The sequence below is a fragment of the Brienomyrus brachyistius genome, chromosome 11 (assembly GCF_023856365.1).
Source record: "Brienomyrus brachyistius isolate T26 chromosome 11, BBRACH_0.4, whole genome shotgun sequence".
Lineage (NCBI taxonomy): Eukaryota > Metazoa > Chordata > Actinopteri > Osteoglossiformes > Mormyridae > Brienomyrus > Brienomyrus brachyistius.
The window spans coordinates 27,982,216-27,998,832 of NC_064543.1; the positions used below are offsets into that span (position 1 = coordinate 27,982,216).

Consider the following 16,617-nt stretch of genomic DNA (forward strand, 5'->3'; position numbering starts at 1 on the left):
CGAAGCACAGTTAGGCCCGCCCAAGAGAAGCCGAGTGATATTAAATAATATGCTACATAATTGGTTCCTGTAATTGACCGTTCACCTTTGTAACTGTACTGCTTACATTTATAGTTATGTATGCTGCTTATCAGCTGGTTTGCTGCAAGGACGAATCATAGACTACGACACTTTTGTTGAATTTGTTGAACTGAAGATAAAACTCAACGGTAGTAATAAATGCGAAGCGAAAATATATTCTTTTTTTTTCTTTTACTAACCTTAAACCCTCCTTTAATCTTATGCCTATATATGTTATAGTCAATATGACATGAAAATTTGGTTTTAAATAGGATTAGCACAATCAGTCGATTGTTTTGTGTAGAAAGTGACCTGTGTTCCCTGTGAGCTGACCTATTTGAACAAGATGAGAGGAACTGCTCATGCACACTGGATTCAAATAGAATTTCCACAGAATTTAAGGTTGTGCTCCAATGGAATTAGAAGCACAATGACAGTGTGTGGCATGAGAATGGAATTGAAGGAATGCAATTCTCAATATAAAGCAAAAATGTACCATTGTTATATGAAAAGTCATACAGTACAAGGGCCAGCATCAGGCCTCAGCAATACTTTTGGTGCTTTTTGCTTAAGTACAAAAAACTTCACCCCAGCCCTCCACCATCCTACTGGAAACTGGATAAGTAGTTGGATGGTTGGTAGATTGAAGGATAAACAATGGATGTTTGTCAAAACATTTACTTGTTTATTTAAAGAGGTACCATGATCATTTTGAGAAGCTGGAAGAACTGTTCATTCCAGAAGTGCTCTGTCATTTAGAATGCTAATGTTCATTGCCTAGAAAATTAAGATTTGGTTGAAAATGTGTATTTATTTATTTATTGGTCAATTTGAACAACTTTTTAAAATGTCCTGAAATAAATATGGCTTCTTAATAGATTTTGGTCGTTCATCCAATGTTCAAACATGCTTGTATATAAAAAAAGCTTAATGGTTGGCTGAATTGGTGTGTTCCGTAAAGCTGTATATCTCAACTGTTTGCATCTTTAAAAGTATAGAAGTACAATGCACACACATTGTAGAAAATCTGTCTAAACTAAACTAAACTAAACTAAAGGACCAATAGGGTCAAAAAGCAAAAGGGGACTCTAGTAATAACATTTATTTCTAGGCTTTCTTGAAATGCAGTTTCTGACAGATGTTTTAAGATTCAAAAACCTGAAATTGCTGGAAGTGGTGTCACCATGAAGCTGTTATTATTATGTCCTCAAGAACAGTAACTCAAAACAAGCCTTACAATAAACAAGTGCAACAGGATTCCCCTTTTATAATGTGAAAGGATCCAGCTGAATTGCCATACTGGATGAATGCTGGTCAATATTTAATGACTCTGTCCATACCCTGAGTCAGAGTTCTCTGTTCCTGGCCGTATCCCCTTTGCTTTGCAGTTCCAACATGTGTTTTCTATCGAGCAGCCAGCAGATCACCTTACCACAATGGAAAAAAAGGATGAGATGAAAGACCACTGTTATTACCAGATCATGCTGCCCTGGTGAATAGGCAAGTGTTTTATGTTTAATGACCAGGGGCATCCAGATTTTTCCTTCTTCCTTTACTTCATCTCCTCCTGCAGGACCTTCCTGTACACCATCTCAGCTGCTGCCAGAAAGGCGAGAACAGATATTGGAAACAAACTTTAAAATACCTGATTTCTGACATTAAAAAGAGGTGAGCCTTGTGTGAATGACTAAAGACTCAAAATATGCAATACATTCCAAGTATCAATCAACTAAAGCCAATTTCCTGCGATGTTACAAAAGGTATGCAATCCATTTACAATATTCTAAGCCATTTTATTAAAATATTTTTGAGAGTGAATCGGGAACTATTACCTTTTTATGACTATTTCTGAGCTCAATCATTTTGTGGGACACAGTGGGTTCAGATGCTGTACTTTTCAGCAAAGGGTTGCTGTTGAATCCTGGGGTTGTGAGATTGATTTCATCGCTGGGTATTCAAGCAAGGAAGACCTCAAAACTTAGCACAGGAAAAGAAAGAAGGTTCTTCTTTCAACAAAGCACCACAGAAGGAGACGATTGGAGACGAAATTAGACCCCAATCTGATGAAATAGGTTGAAAAAAATGCCAGCCCTTAGCAATCACAGTTGCTCCTTTGCAATGTGTTTTGGCAACCCCCCTTATCTGCAAGGCCTGGTTGTTCAAAAAGTTTAATCTGGATCAGAATGATCCAGATTTTGACATCCATTGATTTGGCATCCAGGATCACATAATCCAACTTACTTTTGTCCCGGTTTTCAAAACAAAATTGGATTGGATCAAAGTTATCCCAGTTCTACTAAAAAGGTTTTGAACAATGCAAACTGAGGGTTTGGTCCAGATTAAAACCAAGATTGGATTACGTGATCTAATCTGATTTCAGAATCAGGTTTTAGTTTTGAACAACCCATTTTCACGGTTTGATCCAATCCATTATCCAAAATCTGATCAGATTACTTTTGAACAACTGGGCCCAAAGGGCTGGTGTGTATGCAGGTTTTTCAAGTAACCTTTAGGTCAGCTGTTCAAACCCAGGTGTGAGGACTCTTCAGCCAGTCAGTCCAATTATTAATCTAATTAGGGAGCTACAGCGAATAACCCGGATAACCAATGGCCCTTTCTAGATAAGATTGGCCGCCACTGATTTAATGTGTTTTCTCCATAACAAATTCAACCTACTTCAGTCCGAGTGGACAGGAAGTGTCCACCAGAGGGAGATATATAACAATTCATGATCTTTTAATACATCATACGGGAACATTTTGATACATCAATCAGCATATCGCTTGCAAATAAAAAAAAAGTTTAATTCCCATATTTAACATCTATCATCAGGTTACACAAACCTTTTTCACATTTTAACTGATCAGTGAAGGACATCTGAGTGAGCTGAAGCTCAATATAAATAATGAAAAGAAGGAATAAATCTTTGCTTCTAACAATCAGTGTCCTGATGCTGGATTTAAATAACAAATCAGGAATGTTAATGCCGTGGCAAGGGAAGTTCACTTATACATACCCTGTATACAAAACTAGCATCTCGCAGGGCAAGGTCAGAATGCATAGACACCACAGAGAGGCTGCTAGATATACCCTTAGAATTTTTTTATCCCTTCATGTGAGCGAGCAGCTTTGTTGCCTTCACAGTAAACTGTAGGTCACAAGGAAATGCATAAGGATCTGTGATCAGTATGACATTTGGTGGAAAAGGTTATATTTAAGGGCAGAGGAAACTGACAAATACTGAGTAGGCTTGTAGCCAGAAATTAATTTCAAGGGGAGTTCAAATCCATAATTTTACTATGTGCCTGATACTGAAATGAGAACAATACATGTTACTGTGATGTGATAACGCTGAATGTCACCTGGATCTACAATTATGACATTATGATAATGATGATGATGATGATAATGATGATAGTGATGATACTCTTGCAATACTTACAGGATCTATAAAAAGAAGAATCCAACAATGCGATATGATCAGGACTTCCCCCCGGTCTTGGACCCTATGCTAGCTGGCATAGGCTCCAGGCCCCTCACAACCAAGACAGGTGGTTAGACGAAGGATGGATGAAGGGATGGATGGAATGGATGATGGATGTGTGACTAGACATGTAGCTAAACTTTAACATTAAATTGTATGTTACCTTCAGCCAGATCCTTGGATGGCCTGCCCAGAAGTTTCCCTGCTAATCAACATCTTTAAATCATGCTGAGGCTTAATAGCCTTGGACGAGACCACCTTACGCTTCCACCAAGCAACATAGGCTGGGGCAGAGCTAGAGATGCATGGCCTCCTGGCAAAATGTCACCTTGGGCCTGTGGCTTGGCACTTGCAAATGGAAGAAATACATATATCCTGATGGTATATTTTTGGGCCTGTATAAAGTGCTGGGCATCCTTACCAGGGCATCCTTGCTGCTTCAGTAAGTGGCTCAAAGGGCTAAGTCTTCATGACACTGGCCAGAAGATTGCTGGTTTGAGCTGTGGCCTTGGTAGAACAGTTACACGTCTGTGGGCATTTGAGCAAGGCCCTTAACCCCCAGCATTGGGGGTGCTGCACTTTGACTGACCCTGTGCTGTGACCCCAAAGTTATGGAGAGCAAGATGGGGGTGAAGAGGAGCATTCCAATGTACCTGTACTGGTGCAAATGACAAAAAAACATGTTTGTTGCCTTTAAGCAAAGGGCAGTAGGCAGGGGAACAGCCAGTCCATCACAGGGCATATAAACCCTCACACCATTACACATTATGGGCAATTGAGAGATACCAATTACCCTAATATGTTTTTGGACTATTGGATGAAATGTGTGTGAGACAGTGTGACACAAGAAGAAGGCACAGACCACACACACACACACAAAATCGGAGTCCAGACTCTGGCCCCTGACAGTGGAGGGGTGAAGCCAAAATGAACCCACTAAGCCACCTTTAAAAAATATTTTTTATAAAGGGAATCAGCCTAAAATACACAGTAAGTTTTGACTTACTGTAATGGAATTACACTTAAAGACATATTATGATCAATTGGTCATAAACATAATCTGACTTTTCATTAATCATTTATATATTTCAGGCTCTTAATATGTCAGACTGACATGACAAAATGTTCGATACACAAAAAATTAATTTCCTTTTCCTTTTTTCCCCTCTCTCTCCCTCTCCTTGTCTTGAGGAAATAACTAAAAATAAATAACTGAATAGAAATAAAGCAGTCCTCCGCCGAGGGGGGGTGGTGAGGGAATATTATTTAAAAAAATAATTATAAGGTCTCAGTATATTTTCTAGAATTTAGATTCAGGATTTTGGTTAATCTGTATTTTATATTTTTTCAAAGATTCTCCTTATCTTAAATCCAGTCCTCATTTAGTGGGAAGATTTCACTGTCATAATTATTATTATTAGGTTCCAATATTTTACTAGCGGGCTGGTATTATGATGAAGAAAAAAACTTCAATCCAAGAATTTTCAGTTCTGCACAAGTAGGCCCACAGTGTCAGAATACAGATATATCCATTTGTGATGATATTTGAACATTTAGGCCAATTCCAATGCCAAATCTAGCCAATACAACGCTTGGAAGTAACTGAAAGACATTTTTGTAGTATTATTATATTTTATTAGTATTTGATACCAAGGTCTGGTGTTGTGTCCGAGATCCTAGGAGTTCCCCAGTGGGCATTCCGATCATGCCGTAAAAATATCAACCTGCGGGTGGGGGTTGGGGTGGTAAAAGTTTTAAATGGGGGGTGGAGGTGGTGGTGGTAAAAGTCATCAAACTGAATGTTGTATTATAGCACTTTTAAGAGTGGCTCACCAAGTGCATATTTCTTCTCATAAAGGGAGTTAAATTCGGACTATACTGCATCCACCGTACTTGCAGTCGATCGGTATATATTATCGATGTTATTCCCTCTGCGAGAAATAGGGGCGCTATTTCATAGGAAAAGAATAAGAGCTCTCTTAATTCCTTCGATATTAACGTGTTAATTCTGTTATCTTTTTCGTCCAAGTTTACGACTCTGTGCCTCCGTTATAATTAATTTATCCAGTTGTCTCTCGTTGTGTGTCTATTTGTGTCTATTTTATTTCTCGTATAGGCAAAAATTATCCCAGGAAGCGGTTCAGGATAGATTTGGGCGTGCTATTCAACCCTAAAGAATAAACATAAGAACGACATGCAATCAAAAATATATAAAAAGTGAATAGATGGATGAATGAATGAATGAATGAATGAATGAATTAAGTGCCTTTAGGCCTATAATGCCCACAAACTCTTAGTCTTAAAATACACAGCATAAGTTTTATATACGGCTAAAGCAGAACTATTAGACATAATTAAGTGTAATTATAATTACTTGCGTAATGTAACTGAACAAGATTCATTGAAGCGCTTATAATAAAATATCAAAATAATAGGCTGAATGGCTGACGGGCCGCGTCAGTATATTTTCCATGTTTCTTTGCATTATTATTTTTAACTACATTAAACCAATTTGTTTTCGCATTTTGCTTAGTGTGGGATGTTCTTACTGATTAAACTTCTAAATTAGTTTTCTCGGAAAAAAATATATAACCAGGTTGTACAATGACAAACTTAATTATTTGTGTAATCGAAGCTCCTCATTCCACGTTGAGCTCGTAAGGGTACCTAAAAGCCAGATTTATTTCAAGACAAAGAGATGTTTGGGAAAAGTAAATCTGAAATCAGGTATGACACAGAAACAACCAGAACCACATGTCTATGTCGCCGGCGCTCTATGAATGTATTTCTAAGCAATATAGCATGCAGCTTTCACGCTATTCAGAAGGGCTGAAAGAGCGTGCGCAAGGGACAAAGAGGAGGGGAAGGTAAGGGGCGGGTTTTGCTATATAATACTCCACACGGAGAACTGTAGCCTGTCGTCTGATCTTGGGACCGTTTCACGTAACATCTTTATTGCCGCAACATCTGGGGAAGTAATTAATTTGCAACTTCAATACCAAATACAGTAACATATACGGCGCAATCCAGGCATGGAAAACCTGCTGCGACAGCGCTACTGTTTTCTCTGTCACACCTGCTTAAGAACTGAAAAAAGGACGAAGGTAATCTTTAAAATCATATATTCTCCACAGCCCTGCATACAGTGATTGTCTACCTGTGCAGAAAAAGGGGTGGAATAGTTTTTAACAACGTTAAAATGGCAAGTGCTATTGTATTATAAATGCCATTGTCAGTTTTGTAGATTAGTGCAAGACGAATGCATTTTAGACTTTTGGGAAATAAGAACGAATTCTTTGTCATTTACTTAATCAGTTATTAGTGATAATGGTTCAGCTTCACAACAGTGCAACGTAAAACATTTTATTCAAGTCTCGGAGCGTTCTGGTTTGAATTTTGGATGAACTTCTTCGTAGGACATCTTTAAATATCACAAGGGGGCGATATCACTGCGATTAATCATACAGAAATAGGGAACTCTGTAGAGGAAAATTAAATTGGAAGGGGCAAGTGGGATTAACACAATTAACACACAATTAAAACTTTCTCAGAAAGTCCGACTTAAACACACGCAATAATCTGTATGTATTTACGTTAATAAAAGGAATGGAAGGAATTGATTTAGTGGGATTCACTTTTGGGGACCTGTCACCGGTGGTTTGTAAATATGTGCCCTTTATGCTTTGTGTCAGTTTTTGCATTTGCATCACTTAAGTACCGTTTTCCCTCCTCAGATCGGAAAGATGCACCCGTTGAAGGTACTTCAGATGATTACCATTGCATTCTCCTTGTTCGTCCAGTCGGTTTCGTCCGAGACGCTGTGCGGCGGGGAGCTGGTGGACGCGCTGCAGTTCGTGTGTGGCAGCCGGGGGTTTTATTTTAGTAAGTATTTAAAAAACTTTACGTTATTAGAAGCTCAGTTTAAACTATGTTTTACCTCTGTTTTCTACGAAAATCGGTCTGTTGTCCTACATTACGTCTGACTCTTTAGTCGTAGTAGTTTTTAGTTTTTGTTTTTTTTTTTTTTTTTTTTTTTGGGGGGGGGGGGGGGCGGGGGTCACAGCCGGATTACGACTGGTAAAGGAAAGAGGTACTCAAGAATATATTTGCTAATCACCTGCTACGTATGTTGTACGGTCGTCCAAATGTGTGTGGGAGAATTGAGGAATTGGCTACAAAATTACAGTTTAAACCGAGTTTGAAGGTATATTTGGCAAGGTAGAGTAATACTACCCAGTTGGGATTTTGTTTAAAAAATCTTATGTAAAAACTGATTAAAACAAACCTCAATGACAATAATAATGTATGCTGGTGAATAATTGTATTTATATGTGTGACTTCCATGGTAAGCAACATTATAATTGAATAACATAATAAATATGCAGTTAGAAGCAGTGGTCCATGTCATGACGTTGAGGTTATACCTACTTCAGTTCATCTGGTTTAAAATAAGAGCCTGCATTGAGCTCGGCAGCCTGCATGGCCTATTTCCTGCACTTTCACTGCACAGAATGGGCCAAAATGTGTCACATTGGGCCAATTTTTTTCTCCGCATGTTGATTTTTAAGTGTCAGATTTGCTAGTTTTGTTCCCTTCTGTTGAATTTACGTGTCATATGGGACCAGTTTTATTTCCTCGTGCTGAATGTAAGTGTCAGATGTGCCAGTTTCGTCCCCTTCTGTGACAGCGGCAGGCCGTCGTCCCACGTCTGAGACATTTAATTCTCCTGCTGAAGTATCTTCTGCTTGCTGCTTAAAGTTGGTTACATTAATGAACGCTGATAGGGCGGCAATGAGGGCTCTTCAGAGTGTTTGTCGAAGGCGTCCAGCTCTTTACCTGTCCCTCCGCCCTTCCCCCCTCCTTTATTTTTGGTTTCTCCCATCACTGTAAGAAGCCTGCGCAACTCCCCCATTAGCGTCATTATCTCTCTTATCTTTGCTGAGTTTACAATGGGCAAGGTCAAAGCACAGCCTCTGTGTTATTTACTTGCCCTCAGTCACCAGACAGTCCTGTCTTGTGGCCACCTTGCACATGGCTTTAGTCTAATCTCACAAAACCAGGTGATATTTTGCAGCCCCATTACCATAATGTATGGAGGTAAAATAAAATAGATATCCATCCATCCATCCATCCATCCATCCATCCATCCATCCATCCGTCCATCATGCAGCTGCATATTAAATGCAGGACAGTGGTGACCCTGGTGACTATCCTGCTAATCAGGGCACCAGGTTCACCATGCAAGTTCATCAGCAGATGTGCTTCTGATATCGTCCCACGAAATGACACTTCTCTCCTCAGGTAGACCGACCAGCCGGTTCAACAGCCGGCGGACGCAGAACGGCATTGTGGAGGAGTGCTGCTTTAAAAGCTGCAGCCTGCGTCTGCTGGAGCAGTACTGCGCAAAGCCGTCCAAGTCCGAGCGGGATGTGTCCGCCACTGCACTCCCTGCTGTGACAGCCCTGCCAGTGATAAACAAGGTACAGTGTGTGACGACGCCAAGTCGATCACCGTGAGAAACGGCACCCGGGACCACCCCTATCTTCACAGCCATCAGCATCACTCTCGCCTCTGTTTACGCTGAGCCCAGGCAATGCAGGAGTCACGCGGTTTAAAAAAAAAAAGATTTTTATCTAGCTGAATTACTAGTGGTAAGCAAATACTGTTTTTTTTTCCCTCAAGCTGCTGACCAAAACGGAAAATAACATGTTATGTTATGTTATGTTATGTTATGTTATGTTATGTTATGTTATGTTATGTTATGTTATGTTATGTTATGTTATGTTATGTTATGTTATGGAGGGGTCAACTGCAGGTGTCTCTAGGTGAGGAATCATGAGAATGATATAAAGTATTGATTTCTGAAGGCCTGGAGACTGATTTTAATTTATTCAATTGGAAGTAAACTACAATTTGAAATGCTCCTTTTCTGTTATTGAGTTTGTTTACAATTTTCCAAAAGAATTTTGAGCAAATGTGACATTTTCAAATCCTTATTTGCAGTCAGGAAAAAAAGTATTGTATTTAAGCATGAAATATTTTTCATTTGACACATAAAGGCCCATAACTGCGTTATTTAAACACAAAATTTGTGCAGCATTCTATGAAGTAGGACTAACATGCTCTTGGCATGGGGACGTTAAGCACTGGCAACACACCACGGACAAACTGTCCAAGTCTTCTATCGCAAAAACAATTAAACAAAGAGATCAACACAGTAATTGATCTCCACTTGAGAAACAGCACATTCAGGAGCAGTTACAAAGTGGCAGAAGGAAAATGAGCATTCATGCAACAACCCCTGGCTCCTTTTCTTCTGTGAGAGACAAAGTCTGAGCCTGCTATTTGCAGAGTTTGTTTGCCAGGAATAGTGGATTGAACTGGAATGTGTTTACTGTGTGTCGATGGAGAGATGCAGGGAGAGAGACAAGTCAGAGAACAATGGCTGGTCTCACCCATGTGCATTGAGAAGGGCTTGGGAATTCAGTCTGTGTGCTTCTTTCATATCCTCATAAGTTTGGACAAAGCATGTAGCAACACAAAGAGAGTGTTCGGAACCATGGATATACTCAGTACTCTTGCACATTGTATACAGGACAAACAAGACCATATCTGCCGTATTATCTATTAAGATAAGCTATCAGTTTAGCCAGAATGGTTATTCCACTGTACGTCATCAGAAGCACACAAGCAGTGCCACTTTAAGTTTAATGTGTTAATTTGTTTTTTTTTTTTTCTTTTCATGTGCCGCAGGATGTCCCAAGAAAATCCTTGACCGTGAAGTATTCCAAATATATAATTTGGCAGCGAAAGGCAGCCCAGAGGCTGCGAAGGGGGATCCCTTCAATCCTTCGAGCCAAATGCAGGCGGCAGGCAGGGAAAATGAAGGCCCAGGAGCAGGTGACCCTCCACAGGCCTCTTATCATCCTCCACAGCAATCTGCATTCAGTCATGCCGCCCACAGAAAACTATGTCATCAACAAATGAATTCAGGATTGTTTGTACAGACAAGAGTTCAACAAAAAAGACCAGGGGATTATAGCTTTCTATGACATCACAACTATGCCAGTCTTCTGAAGTCTTAATCCTCGCCATCTCTTACCCTCATATATACACATTCTCCTGTTTTTAGCTGTCTTTCTCTCCCACACACATATATATGCTCAAATAAAAAATAGGTAAATACGAAAAACAAAAAAAAAGTGAAGAAAAGAAGATGAAAGAGGTTTACGGCTTGGCAAGCAACAAGAGGACACATAGCAGAATGGTTTTATTGGGGAGGAAAACAAAATGTGAAAAGCAAGTATAAAAGACTTCCATTACAAGCCAGCTTTCAGAGAAAAGGGCACCTTTTTGTTCCATATTAGATTGCACCTGTTACTATAAAGAAGTATATCCACACTGTAAGGAATTATTTTATTCAATTAGATTCCTGTTCCCGCACCTTTTAATGAGAAACAAAAATGCAGAAAAGAGCCTGCGATTGCACATTGCTATGGATTTTGTTTTAAAGTAAATACAAATTGCACTTTTTTTCTTTCCTTTTTTCAAATAATGAACATGTAGCTCAAAAATGTCCTGGTGCTACCTTTGGGAAAGGACTCGAAGTTTTAAAAGTTTAAAAAAGATGCAGATTTTTTTTTCTTTGAAAAATGATTAAACTTTCTGTTTTAGGAAAAAAGTGTGACTTTGGGAAAAAAAATTGCTTGCATTTGGAAAACCTGGATTTTGTTGGATACAGAGTGGTATCCCACAATGCACCGGTGTCATGGAAGGTGGATACATTAGGGCATCTGTACTGTTTGAAGTCATGCTGTAGTGCTCACAAGGGGGAAGCGGTGTGGGGATGAGCAGAGAGCCAGAGAGGTAATGTTATACCTCTGCGAAACCAACAAAATGCCCCTTTGCTGTAAAAATGAAATATTATTTTGTTCTGACTGAACTTCAGTCAGTTGCAGAAAGTGTGACATGTTTCTGTTTTTCTTTCCATTCTTTGCTGAAAGCAAAAAGCAAAAAAAAAAGATTAAAAAAAGGTCTTATTCTTGTATCATGACATTCCACATCACAAATAGAAATGTTCATTTTTAAGATATTTTACTGTTGTGTCATCAATATTTTACATTCCTAAAAAAGGCACAGAGAAAAACATTAGTAGTAGGAACTAACATTTTGTTTTATATTGTTTATCAGTAGTATTTACATGCTTTTGCTTGACAACAAATACTTGAATGTGTGATTAGTTTCCAGGGACACCATGTCTCAATGTCTTTGAGTCTTGAGCTGTGTTTTGGAAAAATGAGTTGCCAAGCCTTTTTAACACAGACAATGATGGCACTGTATAAATACATTATTTATTTTGTGAAAATAAGTACAATATTCATATAGAATTCATTTATGATTCATTCATATATGTCAAGTATATGAAAATTGTTCTCAAATACACTTAGCACTGAAGCACATCTGACAGGCTTGTTTTTTTTTTTTTACTTTTTTTTAATCCGTGATGCATTTTGTAGATGCTTTGTACCAAAAAAAAAACTCTTTATTCTCCTTATGCCAAGTTGTATTGATATTTTTTGTCATTTGTATGTTTGATTTGCCTAGAATGCCAGTTAATGCCTAGCATGGCCATTTCACCACAATAATGATACCATAGGAAAAACAGCAGTATTCAAGAATGTCTTGAAATGTATGTCAAAATACTATGTCAGTTATTTCCAGTGCATTATTATCTTATCAACTTTATTATACATTTTTTTGTAGAATTTGTGTATTATTTGCACTTGGCCTTTTGTTGTATTGTGGGTTTATGTTCTTGGTCAGGTGACTGATTTGTAGTCACAACTGTTCCTTGAACTTGATGATATCGAGTTGGGTGAGTTAGAGAGTGTGAAAACAAGCTGGGAGAGTTAGAGCGTGTGATATAGAGCTGGGTGAGTTAGAGAGTGTGATATCAAGCTGGATGAGATAGAGAGTGTGATATCAAGCTGGGAGAGTTAGAGAGTGTGATATAGAGCTGGGTGAGTTAGAGAGTGTGATATAGAGCTGGGTGAGTTAGAGTGTATGATTACAAGCTGGGAGAGTTAGAGAGTGTGATATAGAGCTGGGTGAGTTAGAGAGTGTGATGTAGAGCTGGGTGTGTTAGAGAGTGTGATATAGAGCTGGGTGAGATAGAGAGTGTGATATCAAGCTGGGTGAGATAGAGAGTGTGATATCAAGCTGGGTGAGTTAGAGAGTGTGATATCAAGCTGGGTGAGTTAGAGAGTGTGATATAGTGCTGGATTAGATAGAGAGTGTGATATACAGCTGTTCTTTTTTGTTGTTTTGTTCTCCTGATATTTTGAATGATTGGTTCCTTCCTACAGGTCAGGTGAATACAGTGCTCTGTATATGTGCAGAACAAGAGGATGTGAAGGTCACACATCACACCAGGTCACATTAACAGTCTCAGCCATCCCTCCAAATGCAATGCCAGCAGTAGTCAATACTACTAGTGTTCCATCCACCCTCATCATACATCAGTAAAAAAGTTCCTATGTTGAACATAATTAACAAGTGTAAAAACTCAGGAAATCATGCACACATGAAAACACACATTTAGAGAGATTTATATCGAGGATGGTGTACAGACTACTTTAAAAAGGACCGCAATAGTGGAAAAACTACCTGATAAGTCTAACAGAATGTATTTTTGCTTGCTCTGTGAAATTGACTTTGACCAGTCCCACTGGCAAAGGTAAGGCAGAGGTAAAGAAGAAACATTCTTGCTACTTCCTCTCCAGCTTTGGCTGGGCAGAGGCGAAGCTCTGTCGGTGTGGATCAGTGACCTGACCCTGTCGAGCAAAGTGTATGTCCAAGGGATTCTGCTTAGTCACGGGGTGTAGGTGTTCTTTCTGAACACTTAATGGTCTTGCTATATATATATAGCAATATATATATATATACATATATATATATATATATATATATATATATATATACATATATATATATATATATATATATATATATATATATATATATATATATATATATATATATATGTTGGTTTGAGTCATGTTACAACCCAGTGCAATTATGGTTGATATTCTTTTATTTTGAGTTTCTAGACTTGTTTCCCCAATGACTTTACATTATGGTTTGCTGAATAGTGTTTGTTTCCTCCTAAGACTACAATCATATACGCTACTTGTCTTTTGAAAGACATAGTTGAAGAGAACCACTTTTTGGAAACTAAGGATGTGACTTTTATTTGCCAATGAGAATGTTTTAGGAGCTCCCATGTGTATTTCACCTCTGCACGTTAGAAAATGCACTATCCATCTACTCTGGTTTAATAAAACAATTTATCATCTGCCACCAGCTCTGGTGTCTTTTTTGGTTTTGGTCTGAATTTCCAGATATGTACCTGAGTAGGGATATCTGCTGCACCAAGGGAAGAGAGAGAGACACCCTCACTGCCCTAGATGGGTGGATGAATGGATGATGTATCATGGCCTAAGCCACCAAATTGAAGAAATAAAGAAAGGAATGCACATTTTCTTGGTCTTACAAATGAAATGAATGCATTGAAAGGAAGGTAGAACCTCTTTATATAAACATCATAATGATTAACATAGTGTAAATAGAATGAGATAATGTAGTTCATCTTCCAAATCTGTTTGTATTCCAAGATTTTCCCTGTTTTCCAACTTACTGGTGTGGAACAGCTGACACTAAAGGGTTCTCCCACAGTGCCAAACTGAAAGAAGATGACACTGCACCTGCATGAGAAGCCACAAGTCACTCAGCAGAGGCATCTTGCAATAGATCATTTATCGAAGTCAAACTGCAGACACTTTACTGCTTTATTTATACATTACACAGAAATTCAGTTGGAGTTGTCAGAAGACATATCGACAAGGGAAAAAAAATCATCATTTGCAATGAGAGTGACATGTGACAACACTGGACGCCTTCAGTTCATGCGTAAGCCAAAACTTAATATTAACACAATGCCGAAAAGAGAGCCTGCCAAACGCTATCTTACTTATTTAAGTAACTGCAGTATTTTGACTATAATCGAATTCTGAATATTAAATTACCAGTAAAAATATTAAAGCTTAGCAACAGATTTCCAAGTTACATTACATTGCTCAAATAAATATTTATAAGACTGAAATTTAATCTTTAACACTGCGTTATTAGGAGATCATTAGCTACTTCTTAACTATAAAATATTCAATAGAATACTGCCCTATATCTGCAAAATATTATTTTACATAATATGTAAAACTGCACAAAGTACTTTAAAAATGTTATCAGGATTGATGTATGACTCATAATATCAACAAGTCACATATTTGTTTAACCTGGAACAGGTTGAGTTGGTCTGAGAGAGCTGGCAAAAAGAAAAGAAAGGATTGATAGTCATTATGGAAGATAAGGTAGAATATGTAATCCCCTTGAAAGTAAAGTCATTTTAATGTGTTTACTGTTCATTGTTTAAAAATACAAAACAATTAAAACAACTGATAGCTTATTATAAAATGTAAGCTTTATTTTCTGTATAAAAAAACATATTCCTAAAGTGTGTTATTTATATTTAAAGAGCTTCCCAATACTCTGAGCCAGAGACAGAAATTCTCTCTAAGAAATAAATAGTATTAAACTGAAAAATATCAGCTATGGTCCACAAAGCAGGATGTGACATTTAAGCGTTTTTTTGGCATAAATTTCCACATATGCAAGATTCAAATGAAAGTGCAGGAGTCTGCGAAATTCCCCTTTAAATTTGTTGACTAAAAGGAAAAATTGCTACAAAAATATGACTTCGATTAATGAATGGGAGGGAGAAAACATTTTTTCTACTCTCACATTCTTTTCATCAAAGTCAAATTTTTATCACAATCAACTTTTTTTTTAAAGAGGATAGCAACATCCAGACTGGACTGCATGCTGAAGCCTGCACCAGTGTTTCAATTTTCCATCCATCCATCCATTTTCCAAACCGCTTATCCTACTGGGTCGCGGGGGGTCCGGAGCCTATCCCGGAAGCAATGGGCACGAGGCAGGGAACAACCCAGGATGGGGGGCCAGCCCATCGCAGGGCACACTCACACACCAGTCACTCACACATGCGTGTGTGTGAATGTAGCAATGTAGCAAATCCAATTAGCCTCAGCATGTCTTTGGACTGTGGGGGGAAACCGAAGTACCTGGAGGAAACCCCATGACGACATGGGGAGAACATGCAAACTCCGCACACATGTGACCCAGGACGAGACTCGAACCCGGGTCCCAGCGGTGTGAGACAACAGTGCCAATATTATATAATCTAATTTTTAAAAACATTACAAATCCTGTTGCAAAGAAATAGCATGAACCAGACAATGCAAAGAACAATCATTAGACGTAGATAAGTATATTCAGATTCTTTTGAAGACATTGCAACTGTGCCACATGGCTGTTCCAGACTGCTGTGGTCTGGGAATCAGCCAAGCTGTTGAGTCCACCTTTAGTTCCTGACTAAAGGCTGCCAATTTTATGTTAATGCTTTAGTAAGGCATGCAGGAGAGCCACTTCGGCCAGGAGCCAGCAATGGTGTCGAAACCTAGTGGTTAATGATGTGAGCCACAATTCAGCTTGCTCTCTAAAAACTGTGTTATAAATGCGTCTAAAACTGCAGTAAGCTTCAGCAGGTTATGAAGAGTGTTCCCATCCAATCATAGTGTTTTACAACTTCCAAATACAACCAATTACCAGTCATTAGAACCATTTAAGTGTTTTTGGTTACATCCCAAACAGTTTGTGCAACGGTGATCTCAACCAGTGTCCTTCCAAACTGCACTGCCAAATCATTTTAGTACACAGAAAGGAAGGAATATCTGATAGATGATAAATGTATAAGTTTATCCACTTCACATATTGCTAATGGTTATTCTATGTTTTTAGAATCATGTGAATGTGTATTTCAGCTGTGTCCTTTGTCCACTTGTATGTCACAGACATCTGTTTCCTTCCAATGGGCGATAAAAAGCAGTGATGGAATGCGGATGGTGTGGGTGACAATGGTATGTGTGAGAGGATAAAGG

At 38.5% G+C, this 16,617-nt stretch overlaps 1 protein-coding gene across 2 annotated transcripts; it reads left to right on the plus strand.

The window, feature by feature from the left end:
* The first annotated feature begins 6,442 nt into the window (after nucleotides 1–6,442).
* LOC125704312 (insulin-like growth factor II) lies at nucleotides 6,443–13,906 on the plus strand. 2 transcript variants are annotated; one of them, XM_048969775.1, is made up of 5 exons: nucleotides 6,443–6,648; nucleotides 7,279–7,426; nucleotides 8,846–9,024; nucleotides 10,298–10,444; nucleotides 11,219–13,906. In XM_048969775.1, exons 1-5 carry the CDS (start codon nucleotides 6,577–6,579, stop codon nucleotides 11,330–11,332), a joined length of 660 nt encoding a protein of 219 aa, XP_048825732.1. In that variant the 5' UTR covers nucleotides 6,443–6,576; the 3' UTR covers nucleotides 11,333–13,906. The 2 variants fall into 2 exon arrangements, with proteins under 2 accessions (XP_048825732.1, XP_048825733.1); XM_048969776.1 differs by having other exon boundaries at nucleotides 6,444–6,648; nucleotides 10,298–13,906.
* The last annotated feature ends 2,711 nt before the right edge of the window (nucleotides 13,907–16,617 follow it).

Coding starts and splice junctions, on each gene's coding strand:
- LOC125704312 (XM_048969775.1), top strand. CDS start 6,577: ATGGAAAACCTGCTGCGACAGCGCTACTGTTTTCTCTGTCACACCTGC. Junction 9,025..10,297: donor CCCTGCCAGTGATAAACAAG/GTACAGTGTGTG, acceptor CATGTGCCGCAG/GATGTCCCAAGAAAATCCTT. Junction 10,445..11,218: donor AAATGAAGGCCCAGGAGCAG/GTGACCCTCCAC, acceptor TTTCTGTTTTAG/GAAAAAAGTGTGACTTTGGG.